At 55.7% G+C, this 24,011-nt stretch overlaps 2 protein-coding genes across 5 annotated transcripts; both read right to left on the bottom strand.

The window, feature by feature from the left end:
• Positions 1-1,391: 1,391 nt before the first annotated feature.
• Positions 1,392-14,660, bottom strand: SLC27A5 (solute carrier family 27 member 5). Of its 2 annotated transcripts, none has more exons than XM_030819432.1 (10): positions 13,864-14,660; positions 13,317-13,526; positions 12,425-12,583; positions 4,336-4,460; positions 3,553-3,747; positions 3,376-3,466; positions 2,551-2,749; positions 2,182-2,279; positions 1,844-1,974; positions 1,392-1,750 (listed from the first exon to the last, which is right to left on the bottom strand). In XM_030819432.1, exons 1-10 carry the CDS (start codon positions 14,549-14,551, stop codon positions 1,574-1,576), a joined length of 2,073 nt encoding a protein of 690 aa, XP_030675292.1. In that variant the 5' UTR covers positions 14,552-14,660; the 3' UTR covers positions 1,392-1,573. The 2 variants fall into 2 exon arrangements, with proteins under 2 accessions (XP_030675292.1, XP_030675293.1); XM_030819433.1 differs by having other exon boundaries at positions 14,116-14,660.
• Positions 14,661-16,153: 1,493 nt separating this feature from the next.
• On the bottom strand, positions 16,154-23,396 carry ZBTB45 (zinc finger and BTB domain containing 45). 3 transcript variants are annotated; one of them, XM_003277301.4, is made up of 3 exons: positions 22,369-23,396; positions 19,018-20,296; positions 16,154-16,895 (listed from the first exon to the last, which is right to left on the bottom strand). In XM_003277301.4, the coding sequence occupies exons 2-3, from the start codon at positions 20,294-20,296 to the stop codon at positions 16,639-16,641; spliced, it is 1,536 nt and encodes a 511-aa protein (XP_003277349.1). In that variant the 5' UTR covers positions 22,369-23,396; the 3' UTR covers positions 16,154-16,638. The 3 variants fall into 3 exon arrangements, with proteins under 3 accessions (XP_003277349.1, XP_030675291.1, XP_030675290.1); XM_030819431.1 differs by lacking the exon at positions 22,369-23,396 and adding an exon at positions 21,884-22,313; XM_030819430.1 differs by lacking the exon at positions 22,369-23,396 and adding an exon at positions 21,891-22,313.
• Between the last annotated feature and the right edge of the window lie 615 nt (positions 23,397-24,011).

Genomic DNA, 24,011 nt, shown 5'->3' with positions numbered 1-24,011 from the left:
ATGCTCATAGTGGGACCCCAACTGAAAAGGATACTGTCTCAGCTCCAGGCTGCAGGGCTGACAGGAAGAGCCTCGAATGCTACCAGGAACTCTGTGAAGCCCAGCTGCCTCACAGCCCACGTGGGGTGCTGCCTGCACTGCTCCCTTGGAAGGCTGGTTCTGTCCTCGAAGTGGCCCATAGCCTGATGAGGAGGCTGAGGCACGGGAGAGCACAGTATCATGCCAAACCCCTACTGACTCCAGTGGGGATGGCACCAGGTTCAAGAGGCAGAAGAAGAGACTGAGAGCCAGCAAACAAGATGTAGGGTTTTACTGGGGGCTTACATACCGGGGAGAGTCCAGGGGTGGTGGGCTGGGCAGGAGAACCACTTGCAAAAAGCATGCAGTTTATATGGCATTTTCACTTAACATCCTCCCCCTGGCAACCTTCATTTAACTGAAAGCAAAAGGCCAGGATCCCTTGTACCACCAGCTTTCCATGGGACAGGGCTAAGGACCCAGATGGTCCTCAAAAATAAGGAACGAATCTCTGAGATTCCTTAGCCGGGAACTCTGAACCACACTCAGGTGTGTCTGCCACACAGGGCCATTCTCAGGTATGCTTAAGCCATTGCTATGGGGTGTGTTTACTATGCACACGAGAAGAGATGGGCAGGGTCGCAGCCTGCAGCACTGCCCACGGACAGCCCCCTGCATACGGCGGTTACTGCTTGGGGTTCCTTTTCTCACCATCATCACCCCAGCTGTGCTCCCAAAGTTAACCCATGGACCACCGGCCTGGCACCACCACAACTGTTCCAGTGTCTGTAGCCTCACCTTCAGTTCCTACTGTGCCCTGAGAAGCACTTATGGCCTTTGAGCCAGAGGCTCAGCACCCACACACCCCCACCTACATCTCCACTAGGCTTCGGGTAGCAGGTTCAACTCCTGAGACTGGGCAGACTCCCATTTTCCAGAGGCCTCTGCTCCCCACCTACAAAGCTTGCCCCAGGGCCTCTACACGTGCCGTTCACACTGCCAGGGACACTCCTCCCCCAGTTACTTCCTGCTTGCCCTGCTAGCCTCAGTCCAGCAACCTCCAGGCTTTGTCAGATCGTGTATCCACAGCACTTCACAGGGGAGTTATCCACATCCACTGGCCCAGCCACCGCCTCAGCGGCCCACCAAAGACCCACAGGTGGAATCAGCGTTCTCATCTCTCTACCTTAGAGCAGCTGCGAGGCTGGCCGGCTGCTCCCACACCCTTGGCCTTACACAGACACAGACACGGTCATCCCACAGGGATGGCTGAGGTTCTTGGCTGGGAGACAGGGAAGACCCTAAAGTAAGGTCTTCAGGGCACTAGCCCCTGCACTCCTCCATTGCTCCTTCATCCACGCAGACATACAGACTTCTGTGAACACATTTGAGTTTATTCTGCCACTGCTACAGGGCCCACTTTCATTTCCAACCCACTGAGGTTGAGGGTATGGCCAGGCTGGGATTCACGCAGGCCCAGGATGAAAGGGACACCGAGTATGCTGGGGTGGGGATGGCTGGCTTTGATCCCTGCCCCAGTGGGTTGGCCAGGTGGTCAGAGCCTCCAGGTTCCCTCACACACAGCCTGGTACATTTCTGCCGTCAAGGGCTGGAAGGACTGGGCCCGGCTGTCCAGTACAAACAGAGGGTCAACCACGATCCCCACATTGAAGCCCTCACGCACCAACCGGGTCTTCATCAGTTTGAACGTGCTGGTGACCTCCACGGCGTCCTGCAGGGCAGTGACCATGGTCCCCTCGCTGTGACATCCACCCGCCCCCCGGCTATGATCTTCCACCCACCCACCCGGCCACCCTGGGCTCACCTGGATGCGGATGAAATGGGGGGTAGCGTAGGCAGGGAGCCAAGCGCGAACATGCCGGTACAACTTCTGCCCGTCGAAAGTCTGGCCGGGGGCTAGCTGCACTGCAGCCATGCCCACCTTACCCTCACACCCTAGAGAGCAGTCTGGTCACTCTCGGCTGACCCATCTCGAGGGCCCATAGCTGACCCTCCAGCCTCGCCCAGCTCTGCTCACTGGCTGTGAGATCCAGCAAGTCTCTAAACCTCTCTGGGCCCTAGCACTTCCCCACCTGTAAAATCAGAATAACGACCCCTCCACCCACACAGCTGTTGGAAGTTTAAAATGAGAACCCTCCGCACCTGGCACGCACACGCCATACACGTTAACCTGTTGCAGGAAGTCCACCTGCGACAACACGCCCTCCACCTCGTGCGTGGACACGTTCTCGCCCTTCCATCTGCAGGGTTGGAGCCTGCGCTTGTGACCACGCCCCCGGGAAGGGGAGGCCCCGCCTCTTGCCCCCGCCCCGCCCCTTTTGGGGATCAGGAAGCCCGGTCAGCCCCGCCCCCCCTAAAATCTAGAAGCCCCGCCTTCGCGTGGGAAGTCCTGACTCCAAGTTCCGCCCTCTTACGATAGGAAAGTCCCGCCTCTTCAGCCTGACTCCCTGTAGGATCTGAAAGCGTCCGTGGCCCCGCCCCAGCCCCGCCCCGAGAAACCCTGCCTCGGACCGGAAGGTGTCCCCGAGGCGGTCGCGGAAGTAGAGGAAGCCTTCGCGGTCCATGGCCAGTACGTCCCCGGTGTTGTAGTAAACGTCGCCCGATTGCCGCACGTTGCGCACCAGCTTCCGTTCCGACAGCTCTCGGGGGCCGCGGTAGCCCACGAAGGGTTGGTGGCTTAGCACCTTGGTCAGCAGCAGCCCCGGCTCCCCTGGGAGCAGGAGCAGGAACAAGAACCCCTGGAGCCCACCAGCCAAGCCCCCTGCTGGAGGTTTTCAACAACGGTGGACTCCATCACCCAGCACCCTGCCAAGGACAGACCCAAAGACACAGACAGGGAGATCCAGAGATGAGAGATTCAGAGACCCTGAGAGACTGCGACGAGCGGCACAGAAAATGAGAGAGAAGTATAGAGAAGGCGGTATCGGGGAGCCCATGAGAAGCAGGAAAAGGATAACAAGGGATGGAAGACGGACAGACAAATGGCAGTGACCTTGCAAGGCCCTGGGAGAGGACACTAACAGAAGGTACAGGACAAGGGACCAATGGCTGGAATGCCGTCTTCCACAGAAAGCTCAAGAGAACAAATCAGATGGACACCCAGAGACCCAGTAAATCAGAGCAAGAGATCAAGGCAGGGGGATTGGACAGAGCCGAGAAGCTGAGGCAGAGGCCCCAGATGGTGGTAAGACAGGCCACTGGCTCAGGGTCCAGACGAAGGCTGCAGACCCCTCTGGTGAGCACCAACGTCAAGGTTTTGGGCAGCTCGTTCCAGCCAAGGAGAAGACTGAGGGTCGCCACCCCCGCCACCCAGGAAAGGCTCCTCAACCCCCATACCTAGCCCTACAGGGATGCAGAAGCCCTGATTGTCCCTCACAGGCTCTGCCGCCTCCATGTCGAACTGCACCAGCTCAAAGGGGGACAGCATCTGGGGTAGAGGGTGGGGTGTCGACATAGGTCCTGTGGGCTCACCCTCAGTCAGGGCAGCTGCACACCAGGCACCTGCACACTCACTCGAAGGAGGCAGCTCATCTTGCCCAGGGCCCCGCAGCGTCCCACATAGTTGACTAAGCCCATGTTGCCTTCTGTGGAGCCGTAGACTTCCCAGATCTGAATAGGACCGAAGCGCTGCTGGAAGGTCTCCCACACATCAGCCCGGAGTCCATTGCCCATTGCCAGGCGGACTGTATGTGTCCGGTCCTCTGGTTGCTGCAGGAATGTCCCCAGAAGGGTGAGGAGGAGGTGCTCTTGGGGCATGCCTTGGAACTCTTACCTAGAAGGGGTGTTATCCTGGGTCCTTGCCTTGGGAGTTACCTGGAAGGTGATGGGGGACCTCTACCTAAGGGATCTACCTCGGTTACTTAGATGAGAGTAGTTCCTGGAGTCTTTTAAATAGAGGGTTACCTGCAGGGGTGACCTGAGAGCTTTGCCTGGGGGACGTTACCAGAGGTGACTGGAGGCCTCATCTGGGGTCTCACCTAAGAGTAGTTACCTAGAACTTTAATTTAATGGAAATTTAATTTTAATTAATTTTTAATGGAAATTCTCACGATAGGGGTAGGGGCTCTTATCCCTGTTTTCCAAATGAGGACACTGAGGCTCAAGGTAACACAGCTATCAAGGAAACCACTATTGGAAGCCTTGTCTGGAACTCATTATCTGGGGTTCTTGCATGAGGTGTATTATCTGAGGGACTTGAGTTCAGTACTGAATCTTTACCTGAGATCTTTACCTGGGATATCATCTGGGATTTCATACTTGGGTGTTCACCATGGAGCCCTAATCTTAGAGCCTCACCTGGGGAGTGTTACACAAGTACCGCAGGAGCTCGCCCACATACAGGATCACTGTCACGCCATGCTGCCGACAGTCATCCCAGAAGCAGGAAGTAGAGAACTTGGGGGCCAGAACACAGGTGGCTCCTGGGAGATGACAGGAGAGGGGGTTTCAGGTCATGCTTCCAAGTTGTTGTAAGAAGCTGCTTTTAGCACCTGTGTTCACCCACCCCCACACCCTGAAATACAGGACAATACTGAGTTCATCTTTGTGTCCTTGGCCCAGCCAGGACTGCTGTCACTAGAAGAGCATAGGCAGGCCTGGGTTCAAATCCTGTCTCCAGGATGCCTGGAAAGCTCCCTGCCTGTTATAAAGTGAGCAATGCTAAATAAGAGCTGTAAATATTAATTTTTTAATTTTTACTTTTGAGACGGAGTCTCACTCTGTTGCCCAGGCTGGAGTGCAGTGGTGCAATCTCCGCTCACTGCAACCTCTGCCTCCCGGGCTCAAGCGATTCTCTTGCCTCAGCCTTCTGAGTAGCTGGGATTACAGGGACCCGCCACCGCAGCTGGCTAATTTTTGTACTTTTTTTAGTAGAGATGGGGTTTCACCATGTTGGCCAGGCTGGTCTTGACCTCCTGACCTTTCAGGTGATCCACGCGCCTCAGCCTCCAAAGTGCTGGGATTACAGGCATGAGCCACCACGCCCAGCCACATTTTTAATTTTTATTTTTACTTGTCACTGACTCGAAGCTCAAATCACTCTTGATTACGATAAATGAATGCCCAGCTAAGCAGATGGGTGGGCAGGTGGATGGACATGGTGGATGGATGGAAAGATGAATGGATGGACAGTTAGAGTAGTGAGTGAGTAGATGGATGGATGGACAGTTAGAGTAGTGAGTGAGTAGATGAATGGATGGACAGTTAGAGTAGTGAGTGAGTAGATGGATGGGTGGACAGTTAGAGTAGTGAGTGAGTGGATGGATGGGTGGACAGTTAGAGTAGTGAGTGAGTAGATGGATGGATGGACAGTTAGAGTAGTGAGTGAGTGGATGGATGGGTGGACAGTTAGAGTAGTGAGTGAGTGGATGGATGGGTGGACAGTTAGAGTAGTGAGTGAGTAGATGAATGGATGGACAGTTAGAGTAGTGAGTGAGTAGATGAATGGATGGACAGTTAGAGTAGTGAGTGAGTGGATGGATGGGTGGACAGTTAGAGTAGTGAGTGAGTGGATGGATGGGTGGACAGTTAGAGTAGTGAGTGAGTGGATGGATGGATGGACAGTTAGAGTAGTGAGTGAGTGGATGGATGGGTGGACAGTTAGAGTAGTGAGTGAGTGGATGGATGGCTGGACAGTTAGATTAGTGAGTGGATGGATGGGTGGACAGTTAGAGTAGTGAGTGAGTGGGTTGGATGGGTGGACAGTTAGAGTAGTGAGTGAGTAGATGGATGGGTGGACAGTTAGAGTAGTGAGTGAGTGGATGGATGGGTGGGCAGTTAAGAGTAGTGAGTGAGTGGATGGATGGGTGGGCAGTTAAGAGTAGTGAGTGAGTGGATGGATGGGTGGACAGTTAGAGTAGTGAGTGAGTAGATGGATGGGTGGATAGTTAGAGTAGTGAGTGAGTGGATGGATGGGTGGGCAGTTAGAGTAGTGAGTGAGTAGATGGATGGGTGACAGAGTAGTGAGTGAGTAGATGGATGGGTGGACAGTTAGAATAGTGAGTAGATGGATGGGTGGGTGGTGACATGCAGAGGCAGGGGGGTAGAAAGATGGATAGGTGGCCAGGCGAGGTAGCTCATGCCTGTAATCCCAGCACTTTGGGGGGCTGAGGTGGGCGGATCACGAGGTCAGGAGATCAAGACCATCCTGGCTAACATGGTGAAATCCCGTCTCTACTAAAAATACAAAAAATTAGCCGGGCGCGGTGGTGGGTGCCTTTAGTCCCAGGTACTCGGGAGGCTGAGGCAGGAGAATGGCGTGAACCCGGGAGACGGAGCTTGCAGTGAGCCGAGATAGCGCCACTGCACTCCAGCCTGGGTGACAGAGCGAGACTCCGTCTCAAAAAAAAAAAAAAAAAAAAAAAAAAAAAGAAAGAAAAAAAGAAAGATGGATAGGTGTAAGGATGGATACATGGGTGGGTGGATGAATGGATGAGTGAGGAAGTAGGTGAGTAGGTAGATGGGTGGGTTGGTGAATGTTTGTATGGATGTATTGATGTATGAACACATGGATTAATAAGATATAGGGGGCTGGGCGTGGTGGCTCACGCCTGTTATCCCAACATTTTGGGAGGCTGAGGGGGGTGGATCACCTGAAAGATCAGGAGTTTGAGACCAGCCTAGCCAACATGGTGAAACCCCATCTCTACCAAAAAATGCAAAAATTAGCCAGACATGGTGGCGCACACCTGTAGTCCCAGCTACTTGGGAGGCTGAGGTGGAAGAATCGCTTGAACCCAGGAGGGGGAGGCTGTAGTGAGCTGAGCTTACACCACTGCACTCCAGCCTGGGTGACAGAGTGAGACCCTGTCTCAAAAATAAAAGCAAAAAATTGAATCTAACAACACCTCTAGATAAAGTTTCCAATTTAACAAGAAATGCAGATGAAAGGGGAACAGAGACCTACAAGCAAATACAATGGGGAGACTGTTTAATTGTTAAAACAAAACAAAACAAAAAAACAGCCAATTGGCTGGGCACAGTAGCTCACACCTGTAATCTCAGCACTTTGGGAGGCCAACGTGGTCAGATCACTTGAGGCCAGAAGTTCAAGACCAGACTGGCCAACAGGGCGAAACCCTGTCTTTACTAAAAATACAAAAAAATTAGCTGGGTATGGTGGTCCACACCTGTAATCACAGCTACTCAGGAGGATGAGGCATGAGAATCGTTTGAACCGGGGAGGCAGAGGTTGCAGTGAGCCAACCTCACATAACTGCACTCCAGCCTGGGTGACAAAGCAAGACTCTGTCTCTAAAAACAAAACCAAACCAAAACAGCCCATTGGAGAAATCTGAACCTAGATGGACGTCATATGATATTAAGGGGTTACATCATATGATATTAATGTTGTTAGGTGTGATAATCACTTTGGTTACAGTTTCTTAAGTGCTTATATGTTAGAGATATGTACTGCAATATTTACAAGCATAAAGATACAGTGTCTAGGATTTGCTCTGATATATTCTAGAAAGAAATAGGGAAGTGGCTGGGCATGATGGCTCATGCCTGTAATCCCAGCACTTTGGGAGGCCGAGGCAGGTGGATCACCTGAGGTCAGGAGTTCGAGACCAGCCTGGCCATCATGGCAAAACCCTGTCTCTACTAAAAATACAAAAGTTAGCTGGGTGTGGTGGCGCGTGCCTGTAATCCCAGCTATTCAGGAGGCTGAGGCAGAAAATTGATTGAGCCCTGGGGGTGCGGAGGTTGCAGTGAGCCAAGATGGCGCCATTGCACTCCAGCCTGGGCGACAGAGCGAGACTGTCTCAAAAACAAACAAAACAGAAACAGGGAAGTACATGTGAAATTAAACTGGCCCCAGGCGCGGTGGCTCACGCCTGTAATCCCAGCACTTTGGGAGGCTGAGGTGGGCGGATCCCCTGAGGTCGGGAGTTCGAGACAAGCCTGACCAACATGGAGAAACCCCGTCTCTACTAAAAACATAAAAAAAAAATTAGCCGGTCGTGAGGGCACATGCCTGTAATCCCAGCTACTCGGGAGGCTGAGGCAGGAGAATCGCTTGAACCCAGGAGGCAGAGGTTGCAGTGAGCTGAGATCGCGCCATTGCACTCCAGCCTGGGCAACAATAGTGAAACTCCAACTCAAAAACAAAAAAAAAAAATTGGCCGGGCACGGTAGTTCACACCTGTAATCCTAGCACTTTGGGAGGCCAAGGTGGGCAGATCACGAGGTCAGGAGTTCGAGACCAGCCTGGCCAACATGGTTAAACCCCGTCTCTACTAAAAATACAAAAGTTAGCCAGGCACGGTGGTGGGCGCCTGTAATAACACCTACTAGGGAGGCTGACGCAGGAGAATTGCTCACAAGTGCTCAGCACCATGCCTGGCTTTTTTTTTTTTTTTTTAACAGATGGACTCTCACTATGTTGCCCAGGCTGGTGTTGAACTCCTGGGCTCAAGTGATCCTCCTGCCTTGGTACCCCAAAGTGCAGGGATTATAGGCATGAGGAACCACATCTGGCCATGATAAAAAGTTTGAAAACAAAAAGAGGGCCGGGCGCGGTGGCTCACGCTTGTAATCCCAGCACTTTGGGAGGCCGAGGCGGGCGGATCACGAGGTCAGGAGATCGAGACCACGGTGAAACCCCGTCTCTACTAAAAATACAAAAAAAATTAGCCGGGCATGGTGGCGGGCACTTGTAGTCCCAGCTACTCGGAGAGGCTGAGGCAGGAGAATGGCGTGAACCTGGGAGGCGGAGCTTGCAGTGAGCAGAGATCGCGCCACTGCACTCCAGCCTGGGCGACAGAGCAAGACTCCGCCTCAAAAAAAAAAAAAAAAAAAGAAAACAAAAAGAGGTCGGACACAGTAGTTCACGTCTGTAATCCCAGCACTTTGGGAGGCTGAGGTGGGTGGATCACCTGTGGTCAGGAGTTCGAGACCAGCCTGGCCAACATGGCAAAACCCCATCTCTACTAAGAAAACAAACATTAGCCAGGTGTGGTGGCGCATGCCTGTAATCCCAGCTACTCAGGAGGCTCAGCCTCAGCAGAGAATTGCTTGAACCCGGGAGGCGGAGGTTGTGGTGATCTGAGATGGTGCCACTGCACTCCAGCCCGGGCGACAGAGCGAGACTCTGTCTCAAAAACAAACAAAAAAGAAACACAGAAGTACATGCAAATTAAACTGGCAACATGTTAACAATTATTGATGCTGGGTGAAGATACATGAGATGTCATCAAACTATTTTCACTTTTTTTTTTTTTGCAAGGGAGTTTCACTCTTTTTGCAACCCCCGCCTCCCAGGTTCAAGTGATTCTCCTGCCTCAGCCTCTTGAGTAGCTGGAAATACAGGCTGGCATCACCACGCCCAGCTAATTTTGTATTTTCAGTACAGACAGGGTTTTACCATGTTGGCCAGGCTGATCTCGAACTCCTGACTTCAGGTGATCCACTGGCCTCAGCTTCCCAAAGTGCTGGGATTACAGGCGTGAGCCACCATGACCAGCTAATTTTTCTATTTTAAGTAGAGACAGATTTCACTATGTTGACCAGGCTTGTCTCGAACTCCTGAGCTCAGGTGATCCACCCACCTCATCCTCCCAAAGTGCTAGGATTACAGGCGTGAACCACTGGGCACGGCCTAAACTTTTCATAATTTAAAAAAAAAAAAATTTGGCCAGGCGCGGTGGCTCACGCCTGTAATCTCAGCACTTTGGGAGACTGAGGTGGGTGGATCACGAGGTCAGGTGTTGGAGACCAGCCTGGCCAACATGGTGAGACCCCATCTATACTAAAAATTCAAAAATTAGCCTGGCATGGTGTTGGGCACCTGTAATAACAGCTACTCGGGATGCTGAGGCAGGAGAATCGCTCACAAGTGCTCACCACTGTTTCGGGAAGTCAGGGACCCCTAACAGAGGGACCAGCTGGAGCCATGGCAGAGGAACATAAAATTGTGAAAATATCATGGACATTTATCACTTCCCAAATAATACTCTTATAATTTCTTACGCTTGTCTTACTTTAATCTCTTAATCCTGTTATCTTCATAAGCTGAGGATGTAGGTCACCTCTGGACCCTGTGATAATTGTGTTAACTGTACGAATTGATTGTAAAACATGTGTTTGAACAATGTGAAATCAGTGCACCTTGAAAAAGAACAGAATAAGAGCAATTTTAGGGAACAAGGGAAGACAACCCTAAGGTCTGACTGCCTGTGGGGTTGGGCAAAAACAGCCATATTTTTCTTCTTGCAGAGAGCCTATAAATGGATGTGCAAGTAGGAGAGATATCGCTAAATTCTTTTCCTAGCAAGAAATATTAACATTAAGACCCTGGGAAAGGAATGCATTCCTGGGGGAGGTCTATAAACAGCTGCTCTGGGAATGTCTGTCCTATGCAGTTGAGATAAGGACTGAGATGCACCCTGGTCTCCTGCAGTACCCTCAGGCTTACTAGGGTGGGGAAAAACCCCGCCCTGGTAAATTTGAGGTCAGACCGGTTCTCTGCTCTCGAACCCTGTTTTCTGTTGTTTAAGATGTTTATCAAGACAATATGTGCACCGCTGAACATAGACCCTTATCAGTTCTGCTTTTGCCCTTTGCCTTGTGATCTTTGTTGGACCCTGATCAGTAGTTCTGTTTTTTGCCCTTTGAAGCCTGTGATCTTTGTACCTACTCCCTGTTCTTGCAGCCCGTCCCCTTTTGAAATCCTTAATAAAATTTGCTGGCTTTGAGGCTCAGGTGGGCATCACGGTCCTACCGATATGTGATGTCACCCCCGGAAGCCCAGCTGTAAAATTCCTCTCTTTGTACTCTTTCTCTTTATTTCTCAGCTGGCTGACGCTTATGGAAAATAGAAAGAACCTACGTTGAGGCTGGGAATGGTGGCTCACGCCAGTAATCCCAGCACTTTGGGAGGCCGAGGCAGGTGGATCACGAGGTCAGGAGATTGAGACCATCCTGGCTAAATGTGAAACCCCATCTCTACTAAAAATAAAAAAACTTAGCCGGGTGTGGTGGTGGGCGCCTGTAGTCCCAGCTACTTGGCAGGCTGAGGCAGGAGAATGGCATGAACCTGGGAGGCGGAGCTTGCAGTGAGCCGAGATGGCACCACTGCACTCCAGCCTGGGCAACAGAGCAAGACTCCATCTCAAAAAAAAAAAAAACTACTTTGAAATATTCGGGGCAGGTTCCCCCAATACCACCATGCCTGGCTTTTAAAAATTTTTTTTTAACAGATGGCCTCTCACTATGTTGCTTACACTGGTGTTGAACTCCTGGGCTCAAGTGATCCTCCTGCCTTTGCACCCAAAGTGCAGGGATTATAGGCATGAGCAACCACACCTGGCCATGACAAACGTTGGAAAACACAAAAAGGCCAGGTGTGGTGGCTCACACCTGTAATCTCAGCGCTTTGGGAGGCAAAAGCGGGCAGATCACAAGGTCAGGAGTTTGAGACCAGCCCGACCAACATGGTGAAACCTCGTCTCTAGTAAAAATACAAAAACTAGCCGGGCGTGTTGGTGCGTGCCTGTAATCCCAGCTACTCAGGAGGCTGAGGCAGGAGAATCGCTTGAACCCAGAAGGTGGAGGTTGCAGTGAGCCAAGATCGTGCCACTGCACTCCAGCCTGGGTGACAGAGCGAGACTCTGTCTCAAAAAAAAAAAAAAAAAAAAGAGAGAAAAATAGCCAGGCACAGTGGCTCACACCTGTAATCTCAGCACTTTGGGAGGCCAAGGCAGGTGGATCATGAGGTCAGGAGTTCAAGACCAGCCTGGCCAAGATGGTGAAATCCCGTCTGTACTAAAAGTACAAAAATTAGCCAGGCATGGTGGTGGGCGCCTGTAATCCCAGTTACTCGGGAGGCTGAGGCAGGAGAACTGCTTGAACCCAGGAGGCAGAGGTTGCAGTGAGCCAAGATCATGCCACTGCACTCCAGCCTGGGCGACAAAGCAAGACTCTCTCTCGAAAAAAAAAATAAAAAATTAAAATTAAAATTAAAAAAAGCGAAAACAAAAAGAACAAGCTATGGAGAGGTCCCTGTCTAGATTCTGAATCAAGAGTCCAGAGAGACAGCCCTGTGGAGTGCTTGGGAGCATTCCTACTCCAGCTGCCCTTGGGGCCATGTCACAAATCTGGGCCAGCATCCCCATCATCTCCTGAGGACCACACCTTCCTTGCATGCCTGTGACCATCACTCATATCAGGTCTTGTCACCTCCTGACCAAAGCACGGCCATTAGGGACCGTGTGGGTGTCCAAGCTTCTGTCCATGTGGCCCTGGTACTCACTGGTGGGTGTCCCTTCTCAAAAGTGAGAACACAGGGTGCTGAGTAACCTATGGTGTCTTTCTGCCTTGACAGCCCCACCCTGACACCTCCTCCAGTGGTCCTGTAGATTGGAGGGATCCTCAGAAGTGGGCTTACCGAGATCTAAGCAGCCGAGGATCCCAACAACAAGTCCCATCGCGTGGTACAGAGGCAGGACCGTGTAAAGCACATCATCAGCTGTGGCCCCAGATAAGGACAGCATCTTGCTCATCTGCAGTACCCGCTCATGCGTGAGGATGGCTGGCTTCGGGAGGCCTTGGGATGAAGGCATGGCAAGGGCAGGGTGGTGACATGACAGCACAGAGAGGGGCCTGACCAGAGGGACAGATCTCCAACAGCCAGGCCTACATTGGGGTTTGAGGCTCTCAGACAACAGTCAAGTATAGGGATTTGTGGTTGGGTTCACAGGCTGAATTTGGACTGAGAGTAATATGTCAAGATCAAAGGTTTCAGTGGCTGTTTACTGGACACGGGAAGAATTCTGGCATTGACCTCTCAAATTACACTAGGGGTCACAGTTCAGGCCAAATGTCAAAATCAAGTCTGGGAGCAGTGGCTCACGCCTGTAATCCCAGCATTTTGGGAGGCTGAGTTGGGCAGATTACCTGAGGTCAGGGGTTAGAGACCAGCCTGGCCAACTTGGGGAAACCCTGTCTCTACCAACAATACAAAAATTAGCCAGGCATGGTGGTGTGTGCCTGTAATCCCAGCTACTCAGAAGGCTGAGGCAAGAGAATTGCTTGAATCCAGGAGGTGGAGGTTGCAGTGAGCCGAGATTGCACCACTGCACTCCAGCCTAGGTGACAGAGCGAGACTCTGTCTCAAACAAACAAACAAAAAAAAAAAAACAGCCAAACAAACAAAAAACAAATGTCAAAATCGGAGGGTAAAGTGGTTTCAGAGGTCAACACTGAGGCACAAGTCAAGTGTGGGGTCAGGTCAGCCCGAGAGTTCAGAGGCTGGTGCTAGGGCTAATGGGCACCCTCACCAGTGGTCCCCGAGGTATAGATGAAGAGGGCAGGGCTTCTCCATGTGATCCCAGCACGCAGGTCAGCAGGCACTGGGTGGGAGGGTGCCGCATCCAGGGCAGCCCCCAGAGCCCCCACCCCTGGTGTAGGGGAGGTATGGCTGAGGTAGAAGCAGCGGATGTTCTCAGCCTGCAGCTTGGGAAGGATCTCCTCCAGGCTCTCCCGGAGGTCTGCAGAGATGGGTCAGAGGAGAAACAGAGGCAAGGCTCACCTTTGAGGTTGCGAGGTGGGATCTGAGACCCACAGATGCAGGCAGAGGAGCAGCTAGTAGAGAAAAGCATCCATGTTGTTTGGTAAAGAATCCCACCGTTAGTATTTTTGGTCAAATTGTGGGAAAATTAAACTCTGGTGACCTGAAAACTACTTTCTGCTCATAAGTCTTGATTATAATTGCCTGTGAAAGTAGGCAGGTGGGGACCAAGGGCCTCTGCCAGTCCCACCAGGACCCCTGTCCTACAGTCCCTGCCCTTGCCCCCTTCCATTCTCCACTGGCTCCAAGACCCTCACCTGGGTCCACCACCAGCACTTGGGCTCCAGAGCTCAGCACAGACTGCACCAGGGGCATCCCCCGGCCATGCGGGTTGATCCAGGCTGTTGGGCAGCCCAGCTTGGCCAGCCCCAGCCACATACACAGGGCTGGAACGGCCTGGGAAGCCAGCACCAGGAGGGCAGTAGGCTCCCCGGCACACAGGCTCGCAGGGCCACCCAGCTCAGCCTTCAGGGCCCATGCTGCCTGGCAGGCCCGGGCATCCAGCTCACCAAAGGTGACTGAGCCAGCCCCAGGCCCTGTCCACACCAAGAGTGCCCTGCCAGGCTGCGCTCGTGCTCGCCGCTCGAAGGCATCTACAAAGGTGTCAGGCGGCTGCCGGCTCAAGCATCCCCTAATCTTCAGGCCCAGGTGGAGGATCTTGGCCAAGAAGATCACATCAGCCGGCAGCCAGCGTAATCCTGGGGGCGGCCGTGCTGGCAGGAGGGTTAGTGCCAGGGCCGCCGCTACCAGGCTCAGCCCATGGGGCACCCAGGGGCTGAGCCAGGGCCGTGCCAACATGGCCAGCCCAAGTAGCACGCAACATGTGGGATCCCCCAGGAGCCAGCGCAGGGTCAAGGCCATAGCCACAGGCCACACTGGCTGCCCCAGGCCCCAGAGCAGGAGCAGCAGCAGCAGCAGCAAGGCCAACTGTCGCCTGACACCCATGGTACCAGCTCCTCCCTAGGAGCAGCAGCTGTGGAATGTTCAGGCTCACCTCTGGCCCCTCAGAGTAGTCCAATGGCTCCTCCCCAGGGGTGGTGGCCCTGGCAGTCCTGACAGTGGCTGGTCCTCTCCCCAGGACTTTGCCCCCAGCCCTTCTCCTCTACATGTTTGTTTGCTCTGCCTGGTCTTGTGTGTGGGTCCAGCCCCTCTCTGCCTGGCACTAACCCTTTCCATCACTGGCCTCTGGGTTCCCAGGTCTCTGCCCCTTGGGCACCACCACTAGCCTCCTTCCTTCTGTCCTGCTTGCCCCATCCACCCTCCAGGGCTGGCATCTAACTCCCTTGCCTCCCCTCCCATCCCTGCTGTGTACCAGACACTCAGAGCACAGAAATCCCTGCCTTTGGGAACACTCCAATCAGGCCAAACAGAAAAGCAACAGGACAGCAAGGTGGACCTCACTGGGAGGTCCTCCTATGACACCCACGTAAACCCTGAGGAGAGGGGCTCAGCCAGGCTAAGCCCCTTGTCCCATGATCCAAGGAATCGTAGCCTCCTGCCAGGCGTACAGCAAGTGCTCAGTAAATACAGGAACACTTGCATCGCCTGGATTCAAACCCAGTTCTGCCCCCGACCCATGTGCTTGCTCTGACTCTCTGCTCCACCTCTGGCTTTGATGACGATGGAGTCCTGGGGTTCAGGAGATTGAAGTCAGCCCATGATGCACACAGTTGGATCATCAAAGCCCTGGCCTCTCACCTTGAGGAGGCAGTCTCAGAAGGTGAACCCAGAGGAGCTGCCATTGGCCTACGAGCCTGGCAGGTCAGGCTGGGGTAAGGCCTGAGGCCTGAGGCCACACCCCACTCCACCAGCTCCAAATCCTTACGGCAGGGCACCTAGGCTAGGAGCCACTATTGTGCTGAAAAGGAGAGGGTCAAAGAGTGGCTGCTCTCTCCGCTGGATGCAGGGGCCTGGGACACTGGCTGGCCACTAGGGGTGGTGTCCCCAACCGCCCAGCAGTCAGCCCCAGGATCCCACCCCTCACTGTTTCCTGCCCCCAACACAGCCATCGGAGCCCTCCTTGAACTTTGCCCCCAGCACCAAGGGCAGATATATGGGGGCTCATATACCCTCAGTGCAACCTGGCCCCAAAGATCCCCCTGGGCTCCCCACAAGTAAGGTGCTCAGCCACCTACGTCAGGGTCGGGGAGAGGAAGTTCCTGGAGTAGGAAGTCCTTAAGTCCAAAAGGCCCTTAGAGCCTGGCTGGAAGATCTATGGGAGGGGCCTCAAAGGTCGTGGACAGCAGCAACCAGGAGTCTGATGGGGCTTTCATGTGGCTTCCCTCTCGGAGACCCACCTCAGATGTGGCCTGCCTATCCTACTCCCCAGAAGACTGAGGGATCCAAGAGAACCAAGTGCCGGTTATATATGCAGCCCACCTTAGCCCCCACAGAATAGAGGTCCTACATGACAAAGGGGACCATCCCGTTCCTGCCCAGGACAGCCTGTGGGCCGCATGGATGCCACCCAAGAACAGGGACGCTGAGCCCTGACACCCACAGCTTGTCTATGAGGGCAAGGCACGCACTGAGCCAGGTGCTCACAGCTTCGTGGTTTAGGCCCCATGGCCTACAGTCCTTTATTAGAGTGAGAGTCCCGAGGCCCAGCCCCCGTATATGATGGGTCCACTTGAGTCTCCTTAGGCGCCCCATGAGGCAGTAATAGCTTGGGTAGGGAGCTAGGGACCTTGCCCAGAATGACCCTGGGGCAGGCGAGCGGCCCCCCAGCCCCCACCCCCACCCCAGGAGAGGGCGGGGTGAGAACCGGAGTCAAATCTTGGGCCGGGTCCAAGCGCCTGAGCGCCCGGTTTACGCAGGAAATGGTCTAGTTCTCAGAAGTGGTCTAACCAGCCCCAGCCCGGCACCACCTGGAGGGTTCAAGTACATGGAGGAGAGGACTAAGGCGGACTTAGGCCCTGGTATGGAGAAAGGGTGAAGGGAGAGAGAGGACCTGCGCTCAGGAGGGAGCGTGGTCTAGTGGCGGGAACCACGGGTCCCGCAGCGGGCGTGGCCGAGGCCACGGCCCAGTCCCATCAGGGCGCAGGGTGCGCGGCCAGGTGGCGCTCCAGCAGCGCGCGGTGCGAGAAGACCTTGCCGCAGGCGGGGCAGGGCGCGCGCTCGGGCCGGTGAGTGCGCATGTGCACGTTGAGCGAGCTCTTCTGCGTGAAGCGCTTGGCGCAGACGGCGCACTGGAAGGCGCGCACGCCGGTGTGCGTGACCATGTGTTTGAGCAGGTAGTCGCGTAGAGAGAAGGATCGCCAGCACACGGCACACTGGTGCGGCTTCTCCCCTGCGGACGACAGGGCGGGCCGCGAACGCGTCAGACTCTACAGCTCCCCGCCCCCACCCCACCCCCACCCTGGGCGCCTGGACCTAGCAGGGGCTCCCCTCCCCTCCCGAACCACCACCCCGGGATCCCTTGCCTATCAGGGAACACTCCTCTCACTATGGGATCTTCCTGCCCAGCAGGGACACCCCCTCCTCTCCAGGACCTCCCTTCACGTTGGGACTTTCCTGCCCAACAGGGACCCTCATACACTGTGAGGTACCTCTCTCCCATCCCTTCCTGGCAGGGACCCCCTTTCTGTTATCCTGGGATACCACTGTCTGACAGGGCACCCCTAAATCCGGCAAGCACCCTGTCTGCAGGGAACCCAGCCTGTCTGGAACATCTGTTGCCCATCTGGACTGCCCACTGGGATCTCCTTCTACCCTTAGGGACCCTCGCCCTCAACCCCTACCCACCCGGCACAGGGAGACACTCGGACCTGGCCCCCTCGCCCATGCCCATAGAGTCTCCTAAACTCAGTCTGACAAGGCCAGTGCCCTTTCATAAGGAGGGACCTGGGCACATCTGCCACCTTCCTGCAGGAACCCCCAGTTGCCCAGAACCCCTGCCCACTGGCCACTATAACGTCCTTGGTGTGATAGAGAGAGCTCCTCATTCTGGGTTAGGGGAGGGGAGGCAGGCTGAGTCCACCCCTAGATTCATCAGGTGTTAACAAAATGCCTATCTCAGCCAGGCGTGGTGGCTCACACCTGTAATCCCAGCACTTTGGGAGGCCAAGGCGGGCAGATCGCTTGAGGCCAGGAGTTCGAGACCAGACTGACCAACATGGCAAAACCCCATCTCTACTAAAAATACAAAAAATTAGCCGGGTGTGGTGGTGCATGCCTGTAATCCCAGCTACTTGGGAGGCCGAGGCACAAGAATCACTTGAACCCAGGAGGCAGAGGTTGCAGTGAGCCGAGATCACACCACTGCACTCCAGCCTGGGCAACAGAGTGAGACTCAGTCTCAAAAAAAAAAGCCTATCTCACTGGCAGGGGACTGAAAGGCAGTGCCTGCCAGAGGGTACCCCAGACTAATCAGGCCCAGGTACCTGGCTCAGATCACACACTTCACACAGCCAGCACTACCTTGGGGCCTCTGGCAGTTCCCTGGCGACTAATCACCCAACTCCCCTATTCCCAGGCCCCTGGCTTCTCCCAGGGCAGCCAGAGGTGACTTTAAACTGACATCTCAGTCACTCCCCAGCTTAGAACACCATGGCTTCCCCACCACTCACCAGAGGTGACTTTAAACTGACATCTCAGTCACTCCCCAGCTTAGAACACCATGGCTTCCCCACCACTCACAGTCATATCCCAAGTTGCAGCCCCTGCAGAAACCCCCCTCACTATCACTGTGGCCTTCCAGCCAGACTTTTGCTTTTTCTGACAATGCTCAGCAGGCTTCTGCTTTCCATTCCTTTGTCCTCCATCTCAGCCCCCAGGGAGCACCATCCTCCCTCTTTACCTCTCCTGCAGCACTGCAGAGCCGCCTCCCTGACACAGCCAAGGTCTGAGGGAACCTCCCCACAGCTTTTCGGGGTCCTCTGCAGCTGTGGAGTCCCCACACTGTACCTGTTTTCCTACTCCTGCCCCAGTCTCAGGAGTTCCTGGTGCCTTCATCCCACCACCTCTGAGGGCTTTCTACCCCTGGGCCTGTAAACCCATCCTCCCTTGCTGCCAGCCCATCCCGGGACTGCTGGAAACCAGAGAGACACAGAAGCCTCCCAGGAGCATAGTTTCCCAACCTGCCAGGACCCCCTGCCAAGGCTCCATCCCCATCACGTGCATCCTAGGCTGCTCAAGGTTCCACCACCACCCTTCCAAAGGCCAGGACAGGCTCCTGCTTCCCAACCCAGCCTCAGGATCCCCCTCCACAGAAGCCAGTGCCTGCTGCTCCACAGAGCGGGGCTTTCTCCTCCCCCACATACCTTGCACTTGGGGGAAGGCTCAACTTCCAGGCCCCCTGCTACCCAAAAGTAACAGAACAGTGCCAGTGCCCTGTAACTAGTGCTCAATGCCCCCTCAGGTTTAACTCTCCAGTGAGAGATTGCTCCCTCTCCTCTCCCGCCCTGGCTCACCCGAGTGGATGAACATGTGCTTGGTGTAGTTTTTCCGGGAGCTGAACGTCTTGCGACAGTGGCTGCACTCATAGGTAGGTGGCTCAGCACCTGGGGTGCGAGCAGGGGTGCCTGAGGGGGCCGTGGTGGGAGCAGCAGAGGGAGCTGGGGCCTCCCCCAGCTGGGTACTGGGGGCTGCCTCGGGCTGGAGTGTGGGGTAGAAGGCGGGTGGGGGCGCAGGGGCTGGCCCCGATGGTGCTGAAGGGGGTGGTGCGGGTGGCCCGGGGGCACCCAAGTGAAAGGGGAAGAGTGCAACGGGCGGCCCTGGGGTCTTCACACCAGGCGGGCGGGGTCCAGACAGTATGCCATCAGGCTGGACAGGGGTCTCAGTGGGACAGCCTTCGGGGACAGCGCCATCCTCGTCATGCCAAGTGGATACATAGCTGTCTGGAAATACGTCCTCAGCTGCCCCAGCTCCCCGAAGAAAATCCCTCCCAGCACCACTGTAGTCAGCGAGGCCAGTGGGTGCAGGGGGCTCCTCGCACGCGCTGTCAGCAGCAGCAGTGAGGAAGCCGGCAGCACAGTCTGGGAAGGAAGGAGGTGCCTGGCCCTCGCCTGGGCCGCCACCTTCGCCGTCCTCACCATCGGTCTCATCGTCACTTTCCTCGTCATCCTCGTCACCTCGGTCGTCAGGGGCCGCGGACAGTGAGGGGTCAGCATCAGGCCCCTCAGCCTTGGCAGGTGTTGGGGGCGCAGGCAGCTGCAAACGCGCGGGCTGGCGCTGCTTACGGCTGTGTGCAGCACCGGGGTGCCCCGGGGGACGCGCAGCCAGCAGGTGGCGCAGGCGGTGACGCAGCTGCGCAGGTGCGAGTGGCGGGGGCACAGGGGTGGGCAGAGGGGCGGGCGCAGAGGTGCCCGGGGCTCGAGCGCGGGCGATAATCTGCGTGCATTCGTCGATAACTGTCTGTATGCGAAGCACCGACGCGGCCGTGAGCACCTGCAGAGCTTCACCCTGCGCCACAACGAGCGAACCGCTGTACAGGAACTCGACCAGCTGTCGCACCGTTTGTGCGGGCACCACCGGAGGTACACGGATCTCAGAGTGGCCCAGCAGCAGCTTGTCTTGGAAGAAGGGCGAGCCGGCCGCCAGCACGCAGCGGTGGGCACGCAGCGAAGCTTCACGAATGCGCACAGTCACATCACAGAAGTGCCCCCCCAGCCTCTGCCCATTGAGGGTCTCAAGCAGAGATCGTGAGAAGTTCTGCAGGTGTATGTGGTGCACAGCCTCTGCAGCCGCCATCTGCACAGAACAAGAGGAGGGCAGGGAGAGGTCAACTGAGGACCCCCATCTGTCCCAACGTCCCTGTCACCTCACCCCTTGTTGCAGGACAGGGCTCAAGAGTGCACCACACTCCAAGGCGCGCTAACCCATCCTTCCCCAGCTGCCCTTCACAGTCCCCATTCCCAACACAGGACACTCCAGCACTCCCTCCTCCCCCCACCTCAGACCCGGCCAGGCGGTCAACAGCCCCCCATTAACACTGCAAACCCTAGCACACCCCTAGGAGAGGGTGCTGGCCTCGCTCACTGCCCCCAAAAAGGTTCAGGCCTTGGCCTACTCTATGTTGACTCACCCACCCCACCCCAACTCCAATAACCCTAAGCCTCCCCATGTGCCCCTCCAAGAGGGCAGCCCTGTGTGTAGAAGAGGCCAGGGACCCCCATCCCAACTGGCTAACCTGCCTCACCCAGAGCAGACCTTGCTCTCTACCCAGCTAGCTTCCACTCCTCCTCCACCCCTGCTGGCAGCTCCTTTTGGTTTCCTTTAGCCACATCCCCCCAGTATGACACCCTGTGCATAGGCAGGATTGCTGCCTCTGAACCAGGTCACCCTAACTAGTATATACAGAGGCTTTCGCAGGAGTGGGATGGCATGACCTGCTTCCTGGGCAGAGTGGTTCTGGGTGTGCCTAGTCACTAAGGGCTGAGGGTAAAAGGTTGGGCATTACCTTGGGAGATGCCCCAGGGAAACCAGTACATGGTCCCTGGCAGACCCTAGCATAGCAAGCAGGGAGGTGGCTCCTGCAGCCCCAGCTTCTTGCCATCTCGATGGGGACTGTGGGGCCCAGGGTGTGGGTGTGGCACAGAGAGGGGAAGTGTGGAATGAGCAGGGGTGTGTGACTGGATAGGTGCGCATGGAGCAAGCGGGGACACGGCCCAACATCAGGCACCAGAAAGGGGAGGGGTAGTCCCCAGAGGACCCTGGAATCTGAGGAGTTCTGCTACTCCATCCATCAAGCAGGTAAACCGTGATCCTTCGGCCTGTTTCCCCTTCTTTCAAACAAGGGATGAGATACTCGGCTCATCCCGCACCCAGACTGCACACACCTCCAGTCTAAGGGAGGAGGGTAGGAGCTCTGGGCTCTGACATCCGTATAGGCTCCACCAGCCTGTCTCTCCCTTGGAGTCACAAAGCCCCAGAGTGGGCTCGGCTTGATGCTACCCCTACACCCTCGGGCTCTACTGGGGTCTCAAGATTCAACCCCTCCGACTCCTTATGCCCAATCCGCCGTCCCTTTGCTTAGCCAGACGCCTCCCTTTCTTGCATGCCCCACATCTGACCCTCAGACCACTTCGAGCCCCTCCACTGCCCCGTTCCCGCTGTCCTGGACGGATGAAGAAACCTGGCTGGTGTCTCCGCGCCCCTCGCCTCCCCTTCTGTTCCCCACACGGCAGCCAGAGGGAGCTTTTCCAGACTACAGATCCGGATACACCACCCCGCTGCCCGGCCCCGTTCTGAGCCTTCTGTGCAATGCCTCAAAAAAGCCAGGCCTGTGCCCGCGCAGAGGCTAACTCAGCAAGCAGCACCCGCCCCATCTGTATTCACCTAGCACCTGAAAGGCTTCTAATCTGTGTCCGGCCGACGGGGACGGAAACTTGCGCATCAACCCGAGAGACCTTCCCTTCCCGCCCCGCCCCGCCCCGCCCCGCGGCGGGCTCCATTCCTCAGTCCCGACGCCGCAAGGCCGGCCTGGACACTTCAGAACAAAGGCCTGCCCTCGAGACCCGGCGCCCAGGCCAGCTTCCCGGGTCCGGCGCCGCACACTCCCGCCACGCCTTCGCCGCGCCGTGTACTTTACTCCGAGCGCGTTCTCCCATACTCTGCTCCATTGCCCGCGCCCTACCCTACGCCCAAAGCACCCCTCTGACCCGCCGCGGCCACCCCGCACTCTGGCCCGCGCCGTACCCCGGTCCTGCAGCGCCCCCTCGCGTTCGCAGCGTGCGCTTCTAGCGGAGCGCAGGTGCCCCTCCCCTGGCACGTCCCAGCCTCCTCGCCCGCCCTGCGGCAGGGGGATGCCCATTCGACCCCACCTCCGACTCCTGTTCAGGCACCAGGATCTGCCGTGGCCGCCGCCTCCTCACCGACTACAAGGCCGCACTTCCGGGCCGTTACGCCGCCGGAACGGAAGCCTGCGGTCGCGGCGGCGCAGGGGAAACCCTAGGCCGAAGCACGTTTCCGGTATTTTTATGGCGATCAGCTCCCGCCAGTCCGCACTCCGGCTCTCCTCTTAGTCGGAACCAAAGTCGAAGAGGCTAGGGCTGCCGCGTCGCGAGGAATCTTCGGACCACAGCACTCTTCCGGCGTCGCCCTGGAGATCAGGGGTGTGGCGGACCTGCGCGATCAATCCGCAGACGCCCTGTAATGCAGAATGGGAAGGCAGTTCCCGGCCCAAGTCCCCAACCTGTTCTGGCCAGTTTAAACCCCACTGCGAACCGGGGAAGTGGCCTTATTCCTGTGACACGGGTGAGACCTGAAGTAGGTCTCGGTCCCTGGCCGCCAGGAGGCGCAGGCAAGCTACCACTACTGCAGACGCTCCAGGCCCGCCCGCTGTGGGTGGGATTGGGGAGAGGACCGCATCTCGGCCTTGGCACCTTCTACTACAACGCAGACAGAAACAGACAACTGCCTCACCCTGCTCTGGGCCTCCCCTGAGCTAGACCCTGTGAGATTCTGGGACATTGCAAGTCAATCTGGTATGGGGGACAGAATTCTGAAAATGGCCCCCTCCAAGATTCCGTGTCCAAATCCCCAGAACCTGTAAATATTATTATCTCACCTATGAATAGTTACACTACATGGTGAAAGGGTTTTTGCAGACATAATTAAGGTTACTCATTAGCTGATCTTAAAATAGGATATGATTCTGGATTATTTTGGTAGGTCCAAGGTATCATAAGTCTCCTTAAAGGGAGAAGAGGAAGGTGGAGAAACTTGAAGTAGGAAAAGGGTTCCAGAGGCTTTGAAGGTAGAGAGGTCCATGAGAGGGAATGCAACAGCACAGGTGTCATGCTGAGAATCTGAGAAGAGCTGCAACAACAGCCAGCAAGAAAACAGACCTCATGGCCTGGCGCAGTGGTTCACGCCTGTAATCCCAGCACTTTGGGAGGCCGAGGCGGGTGGATCACGAGGTCAGGAGATCGAGACCATCCTGGCTAACACAGTGAAACCTCATCTCTACTAAAAATACAGAAAATTAGCCAGGCGTTGTGGTGGGCGCCTGTAGTCCCAGCTACTCGGGAGGCTGAGGCAGGAGACTGGCATGAACCCGGGAGGCGGAGCTTGAAGTGAGCTGAGATCGCACCACTGCATTCCAGCCTGGGCGACAGAACGAGACTTCATCTCAAAAAAAAAAAAAAAAAAAAAGACCGGGCGCAGTGGCTCACGCCTGTAATCCCAACACTTTGGGAGGCCGAGGCGGGCGGATCACGAGGTCAGGAGATCGAGACCATCCTGGCTAACACGGTGAAACCCCGTCTCTACTAAAAATACAAAAAATAATTGGCCGAGCGCGGTGGCGGGCGCCTGTAGTCCCAGCTACTCAGGAGGCTGAGGCAGGAGAATGGCGTGAACCCGGGAGGCGGAGCTTGCAGTGAGCCGAGATAGCGCCACTGCAGTCCGGCCTGGGCTTTTTTTTTTGACACTCCGTCTCAAAAAAAGAAACGAAAACAGACCT

Source organism: Nomascus leucogenys, chromosome 10, assembly GCF_006542625.1.
Source record: "Nomascus leucogenys isolate Asia chromosome 10, Asia_NLE_v1, whole genome shotgun sequence".
Taxonomy (NCBI): Eukaryota; Metazoa; Chordata; class Mammalia; order Primates; family Hylobatidae; genus Nomascus; species Nomascus leucogenys.
This window is presented reverse-complemented; position numbering and strand designations above follow the sequence as displayed.